At 45.2% G+C, this 25,000-nt stretch overlaps 1 protein-coding gene across 1 annotated transcript; it reads left to right on the top strand.

Moving 5' to 3' along the window:
* Positions 1 to 3,261: 3,261 nt before the first annotated feature.
* On the top strand, positions 3,262 to 7,253 carry LOC100384546 (uncharacterized). The gene is made up of 12 exons (NM_001177061.1): positions 3,262 to 3,810; positions 3,915 to 4,117; positions 4,210 to 4,407; positions 4,520 to 4,591; positions 4,684 to 4,779; positions 4,882 to 4,961; positions 5,080 to 5,158; positions 5,236 to 5,479; positions 5,585 to 5,778; positions 5,894 to 6,014; positions 6,128 to 6,214; positions 6,306 to 7,253. Exons 1-12 carry the CDS (start codon positions 3,264 to 3,266, stop codon positions 7,091 to 7,093), a joined length of 2,709 nt encoding a protein of 902 aa, NP_001170532.1. The 5' UTR covers positions 3,262 to 3,263; the 3' UTR covers positions 7,094 to 7,253.
* The last annotated feature ends 17,747 nt before the right edge of the window (positions 7,254 to 25,000 follow it).

Genomic DNA, 25,000 nt, shown 5'->3' on the forward strand with positions numbered 1-25,000 from the left:
ATCTTCTGTTTAACAAGGCCTCATGAATTGTTCTACTTTTTGTTATCTTCTTTGGGATTATAGAGTATAGTCTAGGGGCAATGGTCGAGATGCTTTTACTCTGCAGCCAATTATCAAACCAGAAAAGGGTACTATACCCATTTCCCACCTCCGAGACAAGGACCTTACTAAAGAACTCTCTGGCTTTACTTGGAACCTGAATAGGAAGCCATGTCCAAGGTCTTCTAGAGTCGGTTTTTTGAAGCCACAGCCATCGCATCCGGAGGGCCCATCCAAGCTCTGGGAGGCTTGATATTCCCAGACCTCCAAGCTGAAGAGGACGACACACCTTGCCCCAAGCCACCAAACAGTGCCCCCTTTAGCTTCCTTTCTTCCTCTCCAAAGAAATCCCTTTCTTATTTTATCAATAGCATCAAGGGCCCAATGGGGTATATAAATTGCCATTGCAAGATACACAGTCATACCTGTAAGAACATGTTGCACTAGGATTCTCCTGCCTGCTCTGGTCATCAAATCAGCTTTCCAATTAGGAAGTTGGTCAGCAAATCTATCAACATATGGCTGAAACTGCTGCTTGGATAGCTTGTGCAAGGATAGAGGAAGCCCCAAGTATTTGCAAGGAAAAGCTGCAATTTCACACGGTAGCAAGCTTTGGACTTCCAATAGAGTTTCCTCTGAGCACTGTATGAGGCCCATATCTTGAGCTTTTTCTACCAGACAGGCCAACCCATCAGCTGTTATATCAAACAATAGAGGAGATAAGAGGTCCCCTTGCCGAACACCTTTATAAGTAGGAAAAAAGTGATAGTCATGTCATTTGTTATTGAAAAGGAAATATGACCTTGGGTTATTTCTAAGCGTGTTGGTGATTACCTGCTCAACACACCACCATGAACTAACCATTTTGATTTGAGAATGAGCACATGTTGTAATCAAGCAAATTGAAGATGTCAAGTCTAAAAGAGCATAAGCATGGATCTAAATATACAACTATATGAGATATGGTATAAGTGTGGGAGAAAATCACTTTTTGGACTTGAGGTTGCACATATTCCAAAACCCTGTGAAAAGATGAGAAAAAGGTATGATTCTATCACTTAGTCAATTGTTTAGGTGCTAATTATATTGTCTAAGCGATAGGGATCACCTCAAGTCAAGCTAAAAGGAGCCAAAGAAGTTTGGCACAAAAGAGGTGAAGTTGGGCTGTTCTAGGCAGCACCAAACAGTACGGCACCACTTACATGACAGTCCGATGACTGTATGGCCAAAGTGGCTGCTCTTGGGTTCGGCCAGGCCCCCTCGGCTATAATTCGCCGGACGGTTCGCGCAGAGCGCCGGACAGGACAGTCCGGTGTGATAGTCAGCCAACGACTATCAGCACGTCAGCAGACTCCAACGGTCAGATGGTGCACCAGACAGTCCGGTGTCCCCCACCGGACAGTTTGGTGCCCATCTGAAAATGAAATTGGCTAATCAGTGAGAAATTATTTCTGTTATTGGACCAAGTGTAAAGTCTATCTGTGAGATCTAGCTCAATCAAACCATTTAGTTCTGTGATTGAATTAAAAAGAGCACTCCATCTATTTGAAGTTCCAGGATATGTTTATCTTCCATTTTCCTCAGAATGTTGAAATCACCACGAAAAAGAATACGGCCTTTGCATCTAGAACAGGTCTCTGAGAAATCACTCAGAAATTGTGGCTAAATCAGCTCATTAGAACGCGCTCCAAAAATTGTGGCTTACTGCCTAAAACAGTTACAGCTGGCTATTTGTTTCCTTGTAAACTGACGCTCTTCTATGCAACTAATTGGCACAGCGAAGTGGCAACTGAACTGAAAAATGCTGCTGTTGCAGTACAGTGGCAGTTCTGTTATTTTCACTCATCCTATTCTTAACCTGCCATTGCTCTCCGTGTTTCTGAGGTGATTTTAGACGATCAGATGCAGTTCACTGTAATTTTCATAGTGGTCCGGTTTTAGAGTATATTCAGATGTATTTCATCAATTAGGGTTTGCTTGGGAGCACGGGAGGGGAACAGGTATGTTTGAAACTAAGAAAAACAGGTATGTTTGAAAAAGCTATCGGAATTACTCCTAGACATGTAGCGATGGTCGACTCTCATCAGTATCTTTGTATGAATCTGGAAAATGACAGTAGTCGGAAAAGGTTACCATGGCCAGCTTTAGCTGTCACTGAAGCCATCTCTGTCTATTTTGGCAACAGATGGTTAGCGCATTATTGGTACTGCCTCGTCAAGGATGACGAAGGTGCAACAGAACTGAACAGGCCGTTTGCCTCCCTGCAGAATACGTGTCTAAACCTGGCGCAAAAGACAAAATGTACTAGAAGATAAAATTGGTGCAAGTTTTGGTATGCCAGCTGTGCGTCCTACTCGCTCCGAATCGTCGCCGTGGAGGCGGACCTCGTGCAGGGACGCAAGTTTTGGTATGCCAGCTCTGAGTATCTTATAGCGAATTCATAGCTTTGGAATCGTGTGGAATTCATGGCCATCGAAAATCGATTTAAGAGTTGGAGAATAGTTGGGTTTTGTATTTTTTTTTTCTATATATTCTGGGAGGAGTGGAAATGATAGTTGTCTCAATGGTAATGTACCAACCTCTGCATATGTATGAGCAGAGCTCGTACATCAACGCATCACTAGTTGTTACGGTTTATATTATTAATGGTTAGTCTTTGTTTTAATAAAATATAAAAATATTTGTGTTCCGTTGGTTAGGTAGGTGTAAACGTAGAGTCAATAACAAGGTTTAAATTCCCATTTATATGCAATTTTAACTTATTTTTGTATAGAGTGGGAAGGTATGAAATCGGGGGAGGGGGGGGGTGGGGGTAGTGTTTGATCACGCAGCATTATTTTGAGTGAAAGGAAAACATTACTGTGACTGAGACCCGCCAATCCTCATTTTGGGCCAAGAGCGATGGGCCTGGGCTCTGGTTTAAGCGCGATAATTGTAGAGATAACGAAAGTAACAAAAGAGAGCTTGCCTGCTAGGCTCGGAGGTCGAACTGATCGGGCGGCTGTTGCGGAGGAGGGGAGGGCAGTGGGCACGACGAGACCGAGAAACGTGCGTGGTTTATCCATCTGACAGTTGCATCCCTACAATTCACCGGGACACTCGCAGAGTTCGTCTCCCTTGATGCTTATCGACCCCGTACGTCAACTGATTCGCTCGCCAACCACGCCGGCGGCCTATATATACGCGCGTTTCTTCCTCAGTGTCGTTGTACCATCCCCTACCCTATGTCGCGAGCTCGGCCGGCATTAGCCATGGCGGCGGAGGCGGAGGCGGCGCTCCTGCTGCTGCTGCTCCTGTGCGCGGCGGCGTTCGTGGAGCGCGGCGCGGCGCTGCACCTCTGCACGGACCGGCTGTTCAACGACACGAAGGGGCGGCACGACGACGGCCTGCCGCACCTGACCCCGACGGAGGAGGCCACGTGGATGTCCCTCCTCCCGCGCAGGCTCCGCGGCGGCGGCCGGGCCGAGTTCGACTGGCTGGCGCTGTACCGCAGCCTGACGCGCGGCGACGGGCCGGACGGTGGCGCCGGCAAGGCCGCGGGCCCCGAGGGGCTGCTGTCGCCGGCGTCCCTGCACGACGTCCGCCTCCACGGCGACGGCAGCCTCTCCTCCATGTACTGGCGGGCGCAGCAGACCAACCTCGAGTACCTGCTCTACCTCGACCCCGACCGCCTCACCTGGACCTTCCGCCAGCAGGCTGGCCTGCCTACCGTCGGGGACCCCTACGGCGGCTGGGAGGCGCCGGACGGGCAGCTCCGCGGCCATTTCGTAGGTCCGTCGTCGCCCATCTTTAAACTCCGTCGCCACTAGCCGTGCCGTGTGCGCCAATTGGTCGATCTACAGTTGCTACTCCTCTGATCGTGTGTGCTTTCGCAGGGCACTACCTGAGCGCGAGCGCGCACGCGTGGGCGGCCACGCACAACGGCACCCTGAGGGAGAGGATGGCGAGGGTGGTGGACATTCTCCACGCCTGCCAGAAGAAGATGGGCACGGGGTACCTCTCGGCGTACCCCGAGACCATGTTCGACCTGTACGAGCAGCTGGACGAGGCGTGGTCGCCATACTACACCACCCACAAGGTACGTGAAGAAGATCAGAGTCAGACACGTTTGAGTAACCCATGGTCCAGTGCGTCGATCTGACCCATTGATTGAACCTTTGTGTCTGACAGATCATGCAGGGACTCCTCGACCAGTACACGCTGGCCAGCAACGAGAAAGGCCTTGACGTGGTGCTGCGGATGGCCGACTACTTCAGCAACCGCGTGAAGAACCTGGTGCAGATCCACACTATCCAGAGGCACTGGGAGGCGATGAACGAGGAGACCGGCGGCTTCAACGACGTCATGTATCAGCTGTACACTATAACGGTAACTAACCTTACTGTCATCGATCAGAGCTGGCATTGTTCAGCAACATATCTTGGCTTTTGGACTGTGCGTCTCTCTGCAAGCTTACAGCGTTGCTTCATACTCCCTGCAGAGAGATCAGAAACACCTGACGATGGCTCATCTTTTCGACAAGCCATGCTTCCTCGGACCACTTGGTCTCCATGTCAGTTCTTGGGATCTTTTTTTTTTAAAAAAAAAACATTCTAGTCTGGTCTACCGTCAACTGAGCGATGTAGACCTCCATGCATCTTTCAGAAAGACGACATCTCGGGCTTGCATGTGAACACGCATCTCCCCGTCCTCGTTGGTGCGCAGAAGAGATACGAGGTCGTTGGCGATCGTCTCTACAAGGTAAACGGAAAGCTGTTTCGACTTTACCAAGCACTCCTGACATGAACTATGTTAACGATAGAACTGACATGAAATGCATTGTTCCTTCACAATTTGGTGCAGGACATCTCGACTTACTTGTTTGATGTGGTGAATTCTTCTCACACTTTCGCAACCGGAGGCACATCTACCATGGAACACTGGTGAGTCAGATCACTTCCGTTCACGCTGCACTTTTTTTTGGGGGGGGGGGGGGGGGGGGGGGGGGTAGGAGTTCATGAGTGTGTGCACGGTAATCTCCAAAATTTTCTCGAATGTCAGGCATGACCCAAAGAGGCTGGTGGACGAGATCAAGATCAGCTCGAACGAGGAGACCTGCGCCACCTACAACTTCCTCAAGGTGGGCAACGGGCAGCCTTTAATTTAATTTCCTCCTCGTCTCCGAGCAGAATCCTGAGACTTTGCTCGCCCCTGCAGGTGTCGCGGAACCTGTTCCGGTGGACGAAGGAGGCCAAGTACGCGGACCACTACGAGAGGCTGCTCATCAACGGGATCATGGGCAACCAGAGGGGGACGCAGCCCGGGGTCATGCTCTACTTCCTTCCCATGGGGCCTGGGCGGTCCAAGAGCGTCAGTGGCCAGTCACCGTCTGGCCTCCCGCCCAAGAACCCAGGGGGGTGGGGAGGTCCCAACGACACGTTCTGGTGCTGCTATGGCACGGGTATTCTCTTCTCAAATACTTGTGGTTGTGAAAGCTATCCTCTTTGTTGTTATTGTTGTTGTTGTTGTTGTGGTGTTGCCTGAATCTTCTGGTTTGAGTTGGCAGGGATAGAGTCGTTCTCAAAGCTAGGGGACTCCATATACTTCCTGGAGGAAGGTGACACCCCTGGGCTCTACATCATCCAGTACATACCGAGCACCTTCGACTGGAAAGCCACGGGCCTCACTGTCAACCAGCGGGCGAAACCTCTGCTGTCAACGGACCCCTTCTTCAAAGTTTCGCTCACCATTTCTGCAAAGGTATATAGCTAAGCTTCTCAATAACACTGTCAGCCAGCCATGGCCTACAGGCTCCATTGCTGCCTGCGAGGATCAGGATCATGTGTCTTTTCTTTCACGTTTTCCAAATGTTTAGAGAGGTGCCCGACAAGCGAAGGTGAGTGTCCGGATCCCATCGTGGACGACAACCGATGGCGCAACGGCGATCCTGAACGGCCAGAAGCTCAACCTGACACCCACTGGCAACTCGACTAATGGTATATGGAAAATCTTGATTTGAATCTATCGAATTTGGTACTGCTCCGTACGAGCCTGTGAGAGTGATTCATGCCCTTTCCAGAGAGTCTGCTTCATGTTCTTTTTGTTGCAGGTGGTTTCCTGACGATTACCAAGCTCTGGGCCAATGACACCTTGACCCTCCATTTCCCCATTACCCTTAGAACTGAGGCAATCAAGGGTATGGATTCTCAGATAAATATCATCTCCCTTCATTTCCCTAGTGTTTCAACTCTGAATTATAGGCTCAATTCGGAGCTTTTTCTTTTCAGATGACCGGCCGGAGTACGCGTCCATCCAAGCGGTGCTGTTCGGACCGCACCTCCTCGCCGGCCTGACACACGGCAAGCTGCCAGTGACAGACAGCAGCCACTCCAACGACGGCCTGACCGCAGGCATCTGGGAAGTGGACGCCACAGGCGCCGCCTCCGTCGCCGGCTGGGTCACCCCGCTCCACTCCGAGACGCTCAACTCACAGCTCGTCACCCTGAAACAGAGCATTGGCGGGCGCACCCTCGTCTTGTCGGTGTCCATCGCTGACGCGAAGCTGGAGATGCAGGAGCAGCCCGCCCCCGGGACCGACGCGTGCGTGCACGCCACGTTCCGCGCCTACGGCCAGGCGGGCGGCAGCAGCCAGCTGCTGCGAGGGCCCAACGTGACGATCGAGCCGTTCGACAGACCGGGCATGGCGGTCACCAACGGCCTCGCCGTCGGCTGCCGTGGAGGCCGCGACACGCTCTTCAACGCCGTGCCGGGGCTGGACGGCGCGCCGGGCTCCGTGTCCCTGGAGCTTGCCACCAGGCCGGGGTGGTTCGTGGCGACGGCCCCCACAGCGATGCACGCGAACGCCACCACGCAGGTCGTCTGCCGAGCCAACAAGGGCGGCGCGGCGTTCCGGCGAGCGGCGAGCTTCGCGCGCGCGCCGCCGCTGAGGCGTTACCACCCGCTGAGCTTCGCGGCGCGCGGGACGGCGCGGAACTTCCTGCTGGAGCCGCTGCGGAGCCTGCAGGATGAGTTCTACACCGTCTATTTTAGCCTCGTCTCCGACGGCGAGAGCTGATTGATCGGTGTGCTCCTGAACGAACGCTCCGCTAGTTTCGCTGTGCAATGAGCCATTGACGCTCTGTATCCCCCATGAACTATGTGCAATTTGGAGTGGAGTAAAAATGTATGGCGCTAGTTCCATGAATCCATCAAAATTCCCTTACCGTTAATAGCTTAAATTTTGGAGTAATTACTCTAATTTTAAAGAAGGACAACACAATTAAAATCCAGGCTATTTACTTACTTAATGTCTCGTTCAAAATCATAACTAAAGTTCTCTCAAATACAATAGGTCTCGTGGCCGATAGAATTGTCCGCCCATTTGATACAGCTTTTATGCGTGGTCGAAATATTTTTGAAGGGGTTATTATTCTTCACGAATTCATCCACGAATTAGAGAGGAAAAAATTATATGGAATTATTCTTAAGTTAGATTTCGAGATGGCCTATGGTAGAGTCAACGAGAAGTTTCTTCGACAAGCGATGCGTATGAAGGGTTTCTCTCCCTCCTGGTGTGCTTGGATCCATACAATAGTCTCTGGAGGCCATGTTAGAGTTAAAGTGAATGATGGCGTAGGTCCTGTTTTAGTACTTTCAAAGGCCTTCATCGAGGGGACCCTCTGTCGCCAATATTATTCAATATTGTTGTTGATATATTAACAATACTATTCGCAAGAGCCAAAGAGGAAAATCAGTTCAAAGGAATTGTTCCGCATTTGATTTCGGAGGGTTTGTCTATCCTTCAGTATGCTGATGATACGGTGGTGTTCTTAGACCATAACCTGGAGCAAGCTCGGAATATCAAACTTCTTTTGACACTTTTTGAGCAAATGTCTAGACTAAAAATTAATTTCCATAAAATAAGTTATTTTGCTATGGGTTGGCTAAGAAATATGAATTGCAATTAGGGATGACAATTGGACCCGTGGGTATGGATACCCACGGGTTTCGTACCCGGTGGACATGGATACGGGTTTGAAATCTCACCCGTGGATCCTATCGGGTCGGGTACCCGAAATACGTCGGGTAGGGTACGGATAGTATATTTTACCCATAGATATCCACTGGATACCTGAAATATTAATTCATAATTTTACATGTTGTGTTTTTGGCCCATGAAGCAAACAAAAGAAGCCCAAAGGCCAAAGCAGTGAACCGGCTAAGCTAACCCTGACTTCCCTTCGACCCTTTCCTTCCCGAGTTCCCAGCCGCCACTCCCAGGACCCAGGATCTCCCAGCGCCCCACGCCCCCAGCCGCCACTCCTAGGCTCCCAGACGGCCAGACGCCCAGACCCCAGCCCCGCCCAGCCGCCAGTCCGCCTCCGCCGCCAGTCTCCAGCCCGCTGCGGCGCTGCCCCGAGCGGTCGAGCTGCGCCTGCGCGGCAGCGCGGCCTGCGCCCCCAAGCTGCGCGCGGCGCGCCTGCCCCCCTGCGGCGTCCCCGAGGCCCGACCGCCCGAGCTGCGCGGCTGCGCCTGCTCTCCTCGGCTCCTGCAGTCCTGCGTCGTCCGCCCGTCACCGAGGCCCGAGCTGCGACTGCGAGCCTGCGCTGAAGCTGGATTTTACAGTACCATATCCACCGGATACCCGATACCCGACGGATACCCGGTGGATACGGGTACGGGTCCATTTTTTTACCCGATTGACTTGGCTTATGTCACACCCGGTTTTAGAAGGCAAACCGAATGCGAACCATGTACGTGCCAGGATCAGTTATTCACGTACACAGCAGTTACATAACATGGACATCATCACACAGTGCTCAAAATAGTATCAAGAAGGGAAATAGTCGATTACATCATACGTCTGAGACGTCCATGTAGTCCTTACAATAAATCAAAGTGCGGAAAAGAAACGTAGATAACCGCGGCCTTCACAGGCAGCCGACTGGGGGGTTGCCGCTAACCCACGCCTAGAACTCGTCGTAGTCTTGGAACTCCTGGAAGTCTCCTTCCACAGCTTCATCTTCGCCTGAGCAGTGGTTGCAATGCTGACAACCTGGGGATGGGGGGGGTTTGGTGTGTAGAGCAAGGGTGAGTACACATCAACATACTCAGCAAGCATCCTGTTTGGCTGTAGTGGACTAGCTGTATGTGGGGATAAGTCAAGCAGTTGCTTTTAGTTGGTCAGATTATTACTTACTAGTAGAAAGCCAAGTTTTAGCATTAACCCAAGTTATTAACCCGATGTACCCTTTCCAAACGGAAAGAATACCACTTACCAGCACCATAGTCATAACCAAAACCATCAATCTCATAACCACCTGTACCAAAGTATCTCTGATCAAGTACCACTAATCACTGGAGCTCCCTTGGCCGCTCATAACCGTGAGCACGGCTGATATATCAGTTTTCAAACACTCTGCAGAGGTTGTGCACTTTACCCACAAGCCGTGATTCCCATTCTGCCCGGAGATCATGACTCTCCATTGATCACTACCAAGGTGACCCAGCAGGGCATCACTACGTAGCCTTTACAAAGATTCCCCGGGGCTGTAGCCACCCGTTAGGTTTCCTAAATGCACCGCACTCCTCCCCAAGGGCGAACCCAAACTTGGCAGAGCGAGCCGCATACACCGAGCCCCATTGACGGCACGACGGCTAAGTGAACTACACCCCGGATCCTCTAATTATTCAGCTAAGGGCATCCCATTCCACCCTCATGGTTGCACTGTTTTCCCGGGCGGTCATCCATAGAACAGGTCCTTACGGAGAGGCACTCGAGAAACTGCTCGAGCCCCCTTGAAGACCACAAGTATAACATCATAATAAGAGAAGGGAAAACAGCGTATCATAGATAATCTCATCATGTTCATTGATTAGAGTTGAGCAATAGCATAAAGCTAAACAGTAATAATCCAACCCGAATAGGTAAACAAGGACATGGATAACAAAAGCTAGTCAATCCTTAGGCATAAATGTGTAAAGCGGGGGGTGAATTAAAGAATGAATAGGACAGAGATAGGTCAAGGGACACTTGCCTCCACCAACCGACTGCTGCTCAGGGGCTTCTCCTGCGAGTTCCTCGGGCTCTTCGACCGGATCGTTCTCTATGCGAGCGCAAACATACATACATCCACATATTTAATACCAAAGAACAGTACACCATACAATAGAATGCGATAAGTAAACAGACGTTCCACGCGGGCTCGCGAGTACGGTTAAGAGAGAAAGAGGAAAAGACAGTCGAGAAACGATCACGTTACATGATTATAAATTAACCACTCGCTTAATGGAAGGAAATTTAATGTAGACACTATGTTTAGCGTAAAGTAAAGTCATGTTCCATGTCTAGTTGTTATAAGCAGGTGGAGATAAATAAAAGGGATGGTCGCGCGGCGAGACGCGCGACAAAGCTCTCTAAAACAAATTAAGAAGTTAACGACTCGTCGCGCGACCGAGCACGCAACGAGACACTTCGCCTTAGCTAAGAGGAGACGTTAAGCGTTGCGCGACGAAGTGCACGACGGCATACGTCGACTGAACTGAGTCCAAAGTGGAACGTCGCGTGAATACACACGCGGCGTTACACCCTAAACAACCTGAAACAAAACGGATCGTCGCGCGACGAAGCGCACGACGCAACACAAGATACAATCTGAATTTTAGACAAATTTGTCGCGCGGCGAAGCGCGCGACGCAACATGCTAATTAACAAATAATCACCGCGAGCGCGGGCGAGCGAAGATACGGTCGGGCGAGGCCGGGACGGGGGAACGGGCGGCCGAACTGGGCCAGGGCGGTTGAACCGGCCAGGGGGGCGGTTGAACCGGCCGGGGGCGGCCGAGCCGGGGGCGGGGGGGCGCGGGGGCGAGCGGGGCTCGCCGCGCCGCGGGAGGGCGCCGAGCCACCATGGCCGGCCGGGCCGAGGGGCGGGGCGGGCGAGCGCCACGCGCAGGGGCCGGGGCAGGGGCGGGCGCCGCCGCGAGGGGAGGCCGGGCGGGGGGCCGAGCGCCGCCGCGAGGGGCCGAGCGGGGGCCGAGCGGGGAGGCCGAGCGCCGCCGGGGAGGGAGGCCGAGCGGGCGAGCCGGGGGCGGGCGCCGAGCCCCGCCGCGGGGAGGGCCGAGCGGGGGCCGAGCGCCGCCGCGGGAGGGGCCGAGCGAGCGGGCTGAGCGCCGCCGCGAGGGGGCGGGCGGGCGAGCGCCGCCGGGGAGGGCAGCCGGGCGGGGCCGAGCGCCGCCGCGGGCGAGCGCCGCCGGGGTGGGGTCGGGGTCGGGGTCGCGCGCGGGCAGGGGGAGAAAGGGGGCGCGCGCGGGGGGGAAAGAAGAGGAGGGAGAGGGAGAGAGAGAGAGAGAGAGAAGGGGAGGGGAGGGGAGCTCACCTCGGGGTCCAAAATCCGGTGATCGCCGTCTCCAAACCCTAGGGCACCACGGGGAGAGAGAGGTGGAAGAGGGAGAGGAGAGGTTGTTGCGCGGGAGATCCAAATGAGAGAGAGAGAGAGGAGGGGGGCGCATGGGGGGGTTTGGGCGCCGGGGGCGCGCAGGCCGGGGCGGGCCGGGCCGGCTGGACTAAGTTGGGCTGGGCCGGGCCACTTCGCGGATCGAAAACCAATGACGAGCGCGACCACTACACGGAATTAAATCGCGAACCGAAATCCGGAACGGAACGAGACGAACACTCATCATCAGACAGAGAAATGTGCTTCGGCATGATGCAACACCCATGACACTTAGGTTTTGGTTTATACATGACACGGACACCTGCCGCTATACTGGTGTGAAATTGGGAAGAAGGAGCAAACGGGGAAAGAGAAAAGAGAGTAACGCCCGAATTTGGTGAGAGAAAAGAAGAAAAAAAATTCTACCCCCAAATTCAGGGCGTTACAAACCTATCCCCCTTAAAAGAATCTCGCCCTCGAGATTCAGGGTTGGCTAGCAAAGAGCTCAGGGTATTTAGCCATCAGATCATCTTCACGCTCCCAGGTTGCTTCTTCCTCAGAGTGGTGATTCCATTTGACTTTGCACATTCTGATGGTCTTCCTTCGGGTGACTCTGTCTGCAACCTCAAGGATTTGCACTGGCTTCTCAACGTAGGTCAAGTCCTCCTGGACTTCAAGACCTTCCACTGGCAACTGCTCTTCTGGTACACGCAAGCACTTCTTCAACTGAGACACATGAAAGACATCATGCACAGCAGACAAATTTTCGGGCAAACTGAGCTGATAGGCCACTTCTCCACGTCTTGCAAGAATCTGATACGGGCCAATGTAGCGGGGTGCTAGCTTGCCTTTCACTCCGAATCTTCTGACTCCTCTGATCGGTGACACTTTCAGATAGACAAAGTCTCCGACTTCGAAACTCAGCTCTCTTCTTCTTGTGTCTGCATAGCTTCGCTGCCTCGATTGCGCTATCTTCAGATTCTCTCGGACCATCTTGATGTTCTCTTCGGCTTCAAGCAAAATGTCTGGCCCAAACACTTGCTTTTCTCCAGGCTGATCCCATTGCAACGGAGTTCTACAACTCCTTCCATAGAGCGCCTGAAATGGTGACATCTTCAAACTAGCCTGGTAACTGTTGTTATAGGAAAACTCTGCATAGGGCAATCTCTTGTCCCATCCGGACTGATCTTGCAACGCACAGGCTCTCAACATATCTTCAAGAATTTGGTTGGTCCTTTCGGTCTGGCCATCTGTCTGCGGATGATAAGCTGAACTGAAATTCAGATGCGTGCCCAAAGCTTCATGCAACTGCTGCCAGAAATGAGAGGTGAACTGCGTTCCTCTGTCTGACACTATCTTCTTTGGCACACCATGAAGACAAACGATCCGAGACATATACAATTCTGCCAATACTGCACTGCTATAGTTGGTCTTGACAGGTATGAAGTGGGCTGACTTGGTCAAGCGGTCCACTACTACCCAAATGGAATCGTAGCCGGCTCGAGTGCGAGGCAATCCGACTATGAAATCCATACCAATTTCATCCCATTTCCACTGAGGGATCTGCAACGGTTGCAACAATCCAGCTGGTCTCTGGTGCTCTGCCTTAATTCTTCGGCAACTATCGCACATAGCCACATGCTCTGCGATTTCCCTCTTCATTCCGTACCACCAGAATTTCTTCTTCAGATCCTGATACATCTTCTCACTGCCAGGGTGAATTGAATAGGCTGTCTCGTGAGCTTCCTTGAGAATCAACTCCCGAATGGACTGGACATTGGGAACACACAAGCGGTCTTTGAACCATATCACGCCTTCTGCATCTTCTCGAAAATCTTTGCCTTTGCCGTCTAGAATCAGTCGCCGGATCTCACTGATTTTCTCATCATTCTTCTGCGCTTCTTTGATTTCGCGCTCCAAGGTAGGTTCCAACTCAACTGTGACTCCTCGCGAATTGTTCAGAAATCCGAGACTCAACTTGTCGAACTCTTTGGCCAACTCATAAGGCATCGGACGAGCGACCATCAGATTGACTTGACTCTTTCTGCTCAAAGCATCTGCCACTACGTTTGCTTTGCCTGGATGGTAATGGATCTCCAACTCATAGTCTTTGATCAACTCTAACCATCTTCGCTGCCTCATGTTCAACTCTGACTGAGTGAATATGTACCTCAGACTCTTGTGGTCTGTGTAAACATCGCATTTCTGTCCATACAAATAGTGCCTCCATGTCTTCAGTGCGTGAACCACTGCTGCCAACTCTAGATCATGGATTGGGTAATTCTTCTCATGAACCTTCAACTGTCGGGACGAGTAAGCCACAACTCTTCCCTCTTGCATCAACACACATCCCAAACCTGTGTAACAAGCATCACAATACACCGAGAAGGGCTTGTGCACATCAGGCAAGACTAGGACAGGCGCTGTAGTCAACTTCTCTTTCAGCGCTTCAAAGGCCTCTTGACATTTCTGGGTCCACTTGAACTCAACTTTGTTGCCTAGCAACGCTGTCATTGGTTTCGCAATCTTCGAAAACCCTTCAATGAATCGCCGATAATATCCGGCCATTCCAATGAAGCTCTTGATTCCTCTAGCATTTGTTGGCGCTTTCCAGTTCAAAATGTCTGCCACTTTCTTCGGATCCACAGCCAATCCTTCTTTGTTGATTATGTGACCCAAGAACAGGACTTCACTGATCCAGAACTCACACTTGCTCAACTTTGCATACAACTGGTGCTCTCGCAATCTCTGCAATACCATCTTCAAATGATCTTGAGAGTGCATTCATCCCTTTTGTGAGTTTTGGTGATTTAGATAACAACACATTTAAAGGTCTAACAAGTTTGCTAAGTGTTGAACAGGAAATTCAGTATGATGAACATACTTGAATAGTGTATAATGATCAGTGAACAAGGTTCAACACAAGGTCAAATAACCAGTGAGACAATGCAAATGGATATAATATGGTCTCTATATTGGTTTGAATATATGGACAAGTCCTGAGAAATCACTATGCATAAATATGATCATAATAGAGGTTGAAGTGATTAAGAGGATTGGTCAAGCCAAAGTGAATAAGATATGAGAATCAAACTAGAGCTTGATTGATCTTAGCAGTTATATCTAGATGTCATTCAAGCAAGGTTCACAATATTGAAGAAATGATTCTCTTAATGGATGCTCAATAGGATGTGACTCAAGAATGGCTTGATAGGGTGAAGATAGCAAGGAAAGGGCTTCGAGGAACTAAGCGAAGGTGAAGGCCAAGCGACGGCTTGTAGACCGAGGTACCATGGCTAAGGTGAAGAAGAGAGTACTTGCACTAAGTCGATGAACTAATCAGCTATGAAGAGTTACAACATGTTGATGCATCAGTAAGGTGACTTGAAGCCATGATTTGAACTCATATATGGTGAAATGGCACAAGTCACAGGCTCGATTTGTGTTTGCTTCAAAAGGTGAGACAAAGATGTTTGTGATCCTTATGAAGCAACATCATGGAGAAATCACACTTGAGACTCCAATGACTCAAGGAGTTTACTTAATTATATTTTATTTAACTTGAGTATAGGAATCGTCGTACTATCAAGGGGGATCCAAAAAGAAGGTTGGTGTTGGTACTAAAGCTCAAAATCCTTGATCTAAAACTTCCATTTTACCCTTGTTAATCCTTAGTGAAAGTATGTAGTACAACCTTTTTAAGTCTATCTTGGCCAAAATTGCTTTTTGGAAAAACAGGTTCAACCGGTTTTTGCACTGTTCACACTGGTTCAGCCGGACACTCAACCGGACACTCAACTGGTTTTTGTCTGGTGGAAACAGGTTCAACCGGTTTTAAAACAGGTTCAACCGGTTTTTGCACTGTTCACTTTTTTCTGCCAGTCTGCTGTGTCAGCCAAAAAGCTGTGCGCAGCTTTTTGAAAAACCGGTTCAACCGGTTTTGGGACCGGTTCAACCGGTTTTTGGGCAGAAAAGTCAAAAACGGCTAGTTTTGGAGCCCCACCTATATATACTCACTCCCACCTCTCTCCTCCACAGTAGAGCACGACTTGGACTCCATTTCTAACCTGAGAAACACCTCCCACTCTCTCTCACACACCTCTTGCCTCTCCCATTTCAAATCTTTGGAGAGAAATCTTTGAGTGAGATTGAAGAGCTGCGATTTTGGTGCTTCATCTCTAAATCCCTCTTGCTCTTCTTGATTCGAGCTTTGGTACTACATCGAGTTCTTTGTGGATTCATTACTCTTGGAGCTTCTAGCTCCTAGACGACTAGGTGTCTCTTGTGAGTCTCCAAATCTTGTGGAAGACCACAAGAAAGTTTGTATTACCCGCTCGTTTGAGCAAAGATTATTGTGTGGGCTTGACCTTTGTGGTCGGCAAAGGGAGAATTAGGGTTGAAAGAGACCCGGCTCTTTGTGGGCGCCTCAACGAGGAAGTAGGGCACCTTGGTGGTGTGACCGAACCTCGGGATAAATCTTGTGTCTCTTGTGTTCTTGCTCATTGTGTTTGTTTGTGTTCTTCGTTCTCTCACCATTGCGTGGAAGATTTGTTTATATATATTTGGTGTGTGGATTTTGAGAAGTGCCCTTCTCAGATCTACTATTTTGAACCCTGTGGATCAACTAGAACATCTTATTTCCAAAGTTAACTGGGTGAATTTCGAGATCAATTCAGTTTTACCCAGTTTGCTTCTAGTTTTTGTTGAAAAAGTTTTTTAACTTGCCTATTCACCCCCCCTCTAGGCAACTTTCAATTGGTATCAGAGCCTAATCCTCGTTCTAACGCTTAACCGCGTGAGGAAAAGATCATGTCGGGGTGACTAAGAAACGAAAGTGCTTCTAAGCTTGAAAAAGTTGAGGTTGCCTCGACTTCATCTTTTGTTGCAGATGTTGATCCTAGGGCAATAGATCTTGCCATGAGAATCGCCGAAAGGATGTTCCTCAAAATGAAGGAAGATGAGGCGAAGAACAAAATTGAAGAAGAAAATGATCGATGGAGACCAAACGACGAATCCACCTCTTCACAAGGTTCGTCTTTCAAATCCACTTCTCATATGTGCTTTATTGCTAATGGGAGTGACAGTGAAAGCGAAAGTGAGGATGAGGAGGAGCAAGAAAGTGATAGTGAAGATGAGGATGATCTTCAACAATTCTTCGCTCAGCTAAGCAAGAAACATCGGATGAGCTTGCTCAAACTCATGAAAAGAGCGGAAGAACAAAAAGAAATGCTTCATAAGCAAGAAGACTTCCTCATCAGAAAAATTGAAGACTTAGAGAAGTTGACCAAAGAGCATGAGAAGCTAAAGTGCTCTCATGATGATTTGGTCCAAAGGTATGAAGACATTTCAATTGAGCAAATTAAAGTTGTTAATCATTCATCATATATTGCTCAATTAGAAAATAAAAATGCTATGTTCAAGAACACGATAGAAAGGCTAAATATTGAAAATCTAGCTTTGCAAGAAAAACATGATATGCTTGTGTGCTCTCATAATAAATTTATGGATTCACATATCATGTTAGAAATGGCTCATGAGGTTGTGTTAACTAATTTGAAATCATGCCAACCTCACATATGCACATGTACTCAAGTAGAAACTATATTATCATGTGCTAACAAATGTTGCTCTCAAGAAAGCCAATCTTCCATTGAGCTAGAATTTTCAGGAACAAGTAATGTTTTCTATGCAAAAGAAAACAATGAGCTCAAGGAAGAAAATGAGAGGCTAAAAAGGAGCTTGATTCAATTGAAGGGAAAGTGTCATGCTCAACCTTCTCAAGATAACCGTGATAATATGGTGAAAAAGCTTGAGAAGGGGACAATAGTAGCATGCACAAAACCCCTTCAAAAGAATATAAAGCTTTCCAAGAAGGACATGAGCAAACATCAAGAGAAGAAAGCCAAAGCTCATGACAAGTGCCTCAACTACGCCTCCACATGCTCCACACAAGGTAACAAACAAGTCACTCTTCCAAATAAGAGAAGATGCGCTAGAAAGTGTTATCAATGTCATGAGAAGGGACATGAGATTAAGTCATGTCCCTACACAAAGGATAGTGGCTTAACTTTAGAAAGAAAGAGGCTCACTAACCATGTAGCAAACAAGAAGCAAGGCAAAACGGAGTCTTGCAAAATTAAAAATCATATTTGCTACACTTGCCGAAGAAAGGGACACCTATGCAAGGATTGTCCCATGAGTAAGTATCCTAAGCCTACCATGTCAATTCATTCATATTCGCTTAGGAGACCAAAAAATGACATTTATGCTAGAAAGGTAATTAGTTCACCTAAAACTAGCACAAAGGCCATTTGGGTGCCTAAGTACTTATTAGCTAACCTTGGTGGACCCATCCAAAAATGGGTACCAAAATGTACTTAATAAGTTTTGCAGGTATCCAAAGATGATATGAAGCTTTGGGGTGCTTGAGCGGTTTAACTCAATTCTTATCTCAAGCTATCAATCTTACATTGTCTATCCTTTAAGATTGACCCAAAGATGAATTGAGTTGTTATATCACTAACTTCATATTCATCTCTAGCAAGAACATGTGTTGTAGGGAATAAGTATTAACCTTTGTGGGAATCAAGCAAAAGGCCTACAACCAAGTGATATCCAAAGGATGGTAACAATTAATTCTTAAGTTCACATTGCTTTTAATTGGTATATTCCTTTGTGTCTTTTGTAGCCACATAGGAAAAATGAAGCACTTGAGAATGAACTTAAAAGATTTTACCTTGCTTTGGAAAGGATTTAATTATGTGGTAGATTGCAAGTTCATATTTTTATATTGTGACAATCTACATGCTTTAAATTGATTATATGTATCTTGTGGCATATTTCAAATTAATTATCGTGTTATTGCCATGACCTAGACATAAAGAGGATTATCCCATGTTCTTAAATGAATAGAGTGCTAAGTAAGAAATTCAAATTCTTATAGCACTTACCAAATGGGGAATTCTCTATATGACTAGAGTTGTGAGACTAATGTTTCTATCTAAGTGTTTATGTAGTCTCAAAACATGAGAATGTGTTTCCCAAATGGAGTGTGCCATTCAACATTCAAAGAAGATCGAACCAATACTATGTGATGTATTCATTCTTGTTTAAATTGGTTTTGAGTCTTCTACATTAATCACTCACCATGCTATGAATTAAACTTGCCCTATAAACTTAATTAAATAATCATGCTACTTTCATCTTTTTTACAATTGATGTTATGCATGATGCTTGTAAGGGTAATTTAGTTCATATCATGAGGTTTCCTTGTTTTAGTAACCTTCTTGTCATTTATATACTAGAGGTTGCTAAATAGGAAACTATTGCTTGTGTTACTAATACAATCTCTTTTAAGATATTTCATGGAAATTCATAAGTAGAGATTGTGCTCTATCAATTGGTAAAATCACAAGCTTTAAAGGTTAATCTTCACTTAAAAGAAAGATTAGGAATGCTCAAGGCAAAGGTATGGAACAAATTGCTTCAATTGGTAGTTGATCAATAGCAGTTCCTTCCAAGTGACATTCTTTCAATTGGTAATAATCTATTCTATGGAAAGAAATGTCAATATGAAGGTTAAATTACTTTTGGCTTAAATTTGTAAATTAGTGCATATTGTGAATTCACTGCTCCATGTGCATTAACTTAAAAGGAATTTAATTTATGCCTTTACGCCTCATAAATGATGATTTGTTTGCCATTCATATATATATGTCATCATTCATTAAATACTTCCTTGTACTACTAATACCTATTTTCAAAGTGTTTTATCGACTAGTTTTAAAAGGAAAAGAGATAACAAAGAAGGAAGTCTCCACAAATGATGAAAAGAAGAATACTAAGGTGACACCACCACAGATAGTAAGATTTGTCAAATTGGTATAACAAAAGGTACATTCTATATGGTGGTAAGTATTCTTAGGCATAAGTTAATTCATTGCAAATTTGTCATGCCTTGACCATGATATGTAATATACTCCTCATGGGACTCTTAACTGAATTGAAAGTGCATGTGGCAAGTCATTCAAATACTTGATGCACATATCTAGTGGGAGAACATTATATATATTGTGTCATAGAGAATAAGTTTCACTTGAGTAAGTTATACTAAGACAATCCAAAATGGTAAATTTGTATCTCATTCATATGGATTGTAATCTTTGTTTTCTAAATAGCTACTCTTGATGCATTTTAAAATTCCCTTATCGTTAAATCTAAAAGTGCATAAGAATCTTTTTGTTGATATTCATGACATACATATGCACTAACATGGATATGATTTTTAAACTGTAAAAGGTACAATTAGTGATCCATACTCTCTAAAATTTGGAAACCCATATTTTCATATCTTAGAAATCTACTTAAATCGGTATCCATATGCTTCACATTGAATTGGATCACTAAGTTGTAAATTCCATGCATAACTTGTCTTCATGTTATGAATGCTTGTGCGACTAACCTTGATAAGCTAGGTGCACCCAAGGTCAAGCTAGGTTCATCATCGAGAAGGCAACACAATGATGTATCATGAAAAGGAGAAAAGGCTCCTATTCTTAACTCTTGCTTTTATCTGTGTGATTAAATATTGACTTGAAACCATGTAAGATGGTTGTCAAGTATATGTGGGTGCCTACACAAAGAGAAAGGCCACAATAAGGATTGTGTGGGTACTCAAGGCTCTTACTACTAATCTCAAAGGACCCAATTCAAATTGGGTACCAAGATATGAAGCTTAAACTTGTTTTGCAGGATCACTCCTTCAACGGATCAAGTTGGGTGTTCGATAATGAATGTATAAATCATATTTGGAGATAGTAGCAAGGGTGGTAACAACTGAATCTCAAGTGCATATTATTTTCAAATCTTATCTCTTTTGTGACTTGTGTAGCCACTAAGGAAAAAGAAGCACTTGAGGATATACATCAGTTGTTGATTATGAAATAAAGGTCCAATTGGAAGAAAAATGAATCTTATCATATGATCAATAATTCAAAACTATGTGATGTATTATCTCTCTCTAATTAATTTGGATTTGATTCTTCCATATTAGACACTCACCATAATATGGCTTAAATTAGACCTTTGGACTTCATTGAATAACCATGCATATCTAAATCTATGTCATTCAATAATGTATTGTGTATAAGGGATTAAGAGAAATTTAGTCCATATTATGAGGTTTCTTTATTTTTAGCAACTCACCTGCCTTCCACATAAAAAAGGGTTGCTAAATAAGAAACTAGTGCTTATGCTACTAATGCCATCTCTTGTGTTGAGTTTATCCATAGAAAATCTATGTTAAGAGATGGTGCTTGTTTTAAATTGGATAAATCACAAGCTTAAAGGATACTATTCAACTAAAGTAAGATGAAGTTGATAAGAGGCCAAGGTATGAAAACTTCCTATCCTTCAGTTGTTTTAGTATTCTATCCTTAGTGGGATGTACCATAGTATAGGTTAAATTCATTGCATTATAAAATGTTCAATAGTGCATATAACTTTGACATCAACTATATGTGTGCACTAATTTAAAGGAATTTAGTCTATCCTTTTGGGTTTCAAGAATGATGGTTCATTTTCATCCACATATAAGGATCATCATTTGTGAAACCTTCCCATGTATTTTTAATGCTCTCTTTTATAAGTGTTTGAACAAGGTCCTTCCAAGTGCTTTCAAGATGGATTCAAAATCTACGGATATAAGAGTCTTGGTTATTTCAATCATTGAGTTTCAATGGGTCTCATATCATGTATGATTGAACCATGCCAAGATGAATGAAGTTCAAGATTGCCTGGTTGGATGAAATCATAAAGAGAAAAGAAATCATAGTGATTCAAGAAGGGAGTTACACTTTTTTGTCAACCAAATAATGAAGATGTAGTGACATATTTATATGGATGGAAATTCATGATTATAATGGAGACCATGTGGCGTAGAACAAAGGTATGTCACTCCATGAACTATTGTATTACATTTTTTGTATCTAGGCTCTTACATGCTAGTGTGTGCATGTATATGCAATATCTTAAGTCTCACCATAAGGTTGCACTAGTGGTGATGATTATAGAATCTCTAGATATTTGATTAATACCTCTTGTGGTGATGTCATAAGTTTGTCTTAAGTCATCTTAGTGAGGTATGAGTCAAACATGCTAACTTCTCAAGAATCTTGGCTTAAAATATTGTATATCATGTCTATTAGTATACCTTTTGATTATGAGTAATTCCTTCAATTGGTGCAATTTCATATTTTCATACTTTATTTGTACCAAGGTTCAAATTGTAGAACTTAATCCCCTGACCTCACAATTCCAAGTGCATAAGGTAAAACAAGTATTCATCACTTGTATGCACACATTTAGGGGGAGAATGGTCTATAATTTGAATCTTTGAGACTAACTTCATTTTCAAGTCTATTATGTGTGTAGTCTCAAATTAGAAAGGAATCTTCGGGCAAAGACAATCGCTTCCACTGCAAATTTTGATGGGTATCAAAGATTCTTTGCTCCAATAAATGTATCTTCTATACATTTCATAAGAGAATGAGTTTCTCTTGTATATGCTACTCCAACGTCATCTAAAATTGGTAAATATGTATCACATCGTTTTGGATTACAAATATCTGAAGTAGCATAGCTTATAGATTCTCCTGTCTAGAACTTAATTGATTAAATAGTGCACATGTTTCTTATGTTGCATGATTATGTTCAATTGATACTCCTTTTATGCCAATGGTACTTTAAGTTGCAAATAAGTACTCTCAACAGGTATCAATTGACTTCATATATATGTGTGCACTAAAACTTGAGGATAACTTAGTGTAATATGCAATTAGTGATCTGATTATCTATCAAATTGTATCAATTGGTGGTTTTCAATTGATATTTTTTGTACATGATCAGTAGTTGTATAATTCATACTTGTGCAATTTTTATGCTACCTCTTGTTATGATAAGAAAATGCTAGGTGACATCTAGACTCCAGGTATCAAGATTTATCTTTCAATTAGTATGACAATATTCATTTGATATCTTGGACCTATGTCACAATTATGCCAACAAGAGATTGCAAAATGAACTCTAAATACAACACAAGTGTGGAACACCCCTTTGAAAAGGTAAAACGCAAAGGTACATCACTTATGACACTTCTCCATTACCTTTGTGCCATATAAGGACCCTTTTCATGATAGTGTGTTCAAGTCTTGATTAATCATAATTTCTACCCTTTATATTCTTTATATCTTTTTTTGGAGATTTATGACAAAGGGGGAGAAATTGTGCATTAAAGCTTACCTTTAGTCTTATGTAACTAAGTGTAAGAAGACTTTTGAAAAGGGGGAGAAATAATTGACAAAAGGGGGGTTGAATCATAAGTAAAACATAAGATGAAGGAAATTGATGAGTGCATAATATGTCATGAGCATCACGTTTATTTATGACACAAAGCACCCTATGAATAGTATGATATAAGTTGTCTTCACTCTTTGACCCAAATATGTGGTTTTGGCATTTGAGTACAAAATTGGTATTTTCTGAAATGCACATATTTAGGGGGAGGAAACTATATCATAGGATTCAAAATCTTATTTATCAAATATTATGTAAGCTTTAAATGTGTTGTCATCAATCACCAAAAAGGGGGAGATTGAGAGTGCATTCATCCCTTTTGTGAGTTTTGGTGATTTAGATAACAACACATTTAAAGGTCTAACAAGTTTGCTAAGTGTTGAACAGGAAATTCAGTATGATGAACATACTTGAATAGTGTATAATGATCAGTGAACAAGGTTCAACACAAGGTCAAATAACCAGTGAGACAATGCAAATGGATATAATATGGTCTCTATATTGGTTTGAATATATGGACAAGTCCTGAGAAATCACTATGCATAAATATGATCATAATAGAGGTTGAAGTGATTAAGAGGATTGGTCAAGCCAAAGTGAATAAGATATGAGAATCAAACTAGAGCTTGATTGATCTTAGCAGTTATATCTAGATGTCATTCAAGCAAGGTTCACAATATTGAAGAAATGATTCTCTTAATGGATGCTCAATAGGATGTGACTCAAGAATGGCTTGATAGGGTGAAGATAGCAAGGAAAGGGCTTCGAGGAACTAAGCGAAGGTGAAGGCCAAGCGACGGCTTGTAGACCGAGGTACCATGGCTAAGGTGAAGAAGAGAGTACTTGCACTAAGTCGATGAACTAATCAGCTATGAAGAGTTACAACATGTTGATGCATCAGTAAGGTGACTTGAAGCCATGATTTGAACTCATATATGGTGAAATGGCACAAGTCACAGGCTCGATTTGTGTTTGCTTCAAAAGGTGAGACAAAGATGTTTGTGATCCTTATGAAGCAACATCATGGAGAAATCACACTTGAGACTCCAATGACTCAAGGAGTTTACTTAATTATATTTTATTTAACTTGAGTATAGGAATCGTCGTACTATCAAGGGGGATCCAAAAAGAAGGTTGGTGTTGGTACTAAAGCTCAAAATCCTTGATCTAAAACTTCCATTTTACCCTTGTTAATCCTTAGTGAAAGTATGTAGTACAACCTTTTTAAGTCTATCTTGGCCAAAATTGCTTTTTGGAAAAACAGGTTCAACCGGTTTTTGCACTGTTCACACTGGTTCAGCCGGACACTCAACCGGACACTCAACCGGTTTTTGTCTGGTGGAAACAGGTTCAACCGGTTTTAAAACAGGTTCAACCGGTTTTTGCACTGTTCACTTTTTTCTGCCAGTCTGCTGTGTCAGCCAAAAAGTTGTGCGCAGCTTTTTGAAAAACCGGTTCAACCGGTTTTGGGACCGGTTCAACCGGTTTTTGGGCAGAAAAGTCAAAAACGGCTAGTTTTGGAGCCCCACCTATATATACTCACTCCCACCTCTCTCCTCCACAGTAGAGCACGACTTGGACTCCATTTCTAACCTGAGAAACACCTCCCACTCTCTCTCACACACATCTTGCCTCTCCCATTTCAAATCTTTGGAGAGAAATCTTTGAGTGAGATTGAAGAGCTGCGATTTTGGTGCTTCATCTCTAAATCCCTCTTGCTCTTCTTGATTCGAGCTTTGGTACTACATCGAGTTCTTTGTGGATTCATTACTCTTGGAGCTTCTAGCTCCTAGACGACTAGGTGTCTCTTGTGAGTCTCCAAATCTTGTGGAAGACCACAAGAAAGTTTGTATTACCCGCTCGTTTGAGCAAAGATTATTGTGTGGGCTTGACCTTTGTGGTCGGCAAAGGGAGAATTAGGGTTGAAAGAGACCCGGCTCTTTGTGGGCGCCTCAACGAGGAAGTAGGGCACCTTGGTGGTGTGACCGAACCTCGGGATAAATCTTGTGTCTCTTGTGTTCTTGCTCATTGTGTTTGTTTGTGTTCTTCGTTCTCTCACCATTGCGTGGAAGATTTGTTTATATATATTTGGTGTGTGGATTTTGAGAAGTGCCCTTCTCAGATCTACTATTTTGAACCCTGTGGATCAACTAGAACATCTTATTTCCAAAGTTAACTGGGTGAATTTCAAGATCA

Source organism: Zea mays, chromosome 9 (assembly GCF_902167145.1).
Source record: "Zea mays cultivar B73 chromosome 9, Zm-B73-REFERENCE-NAM-5.0, whole genome shotgun sequence".
NCBI classification, from domain to species: domain Eukaryota; kingdom Viridiplantae; phylum Streptophyta; class Magnoliopsida; order Poales; family Poaceae; genus Zea; species Zea mays.

Coding starts and splice junctions, on each gene's coding strand:
- LOC100384546 (NM_001177061.1), top strand. CDS start 3,264: ATGTCGCGAGCTCGGCCGGCATTAGCCATGGCGGCGGAGGCGGAGGCG. Junction 6,015..6,127: donor CACTGGCAACTCGACTAATG/GTATATGGAAAA, acceptor TTTTTGTTGCAG/GTGGTTTCCTGACGATTACC. Junction 6,215..6,305: donor TAGAACTGAGGCAATCAAGG/GTATGGATTCTC, acceptor TTTTCTTTTCAG/ATGACCGGCCGGAGTACGCG.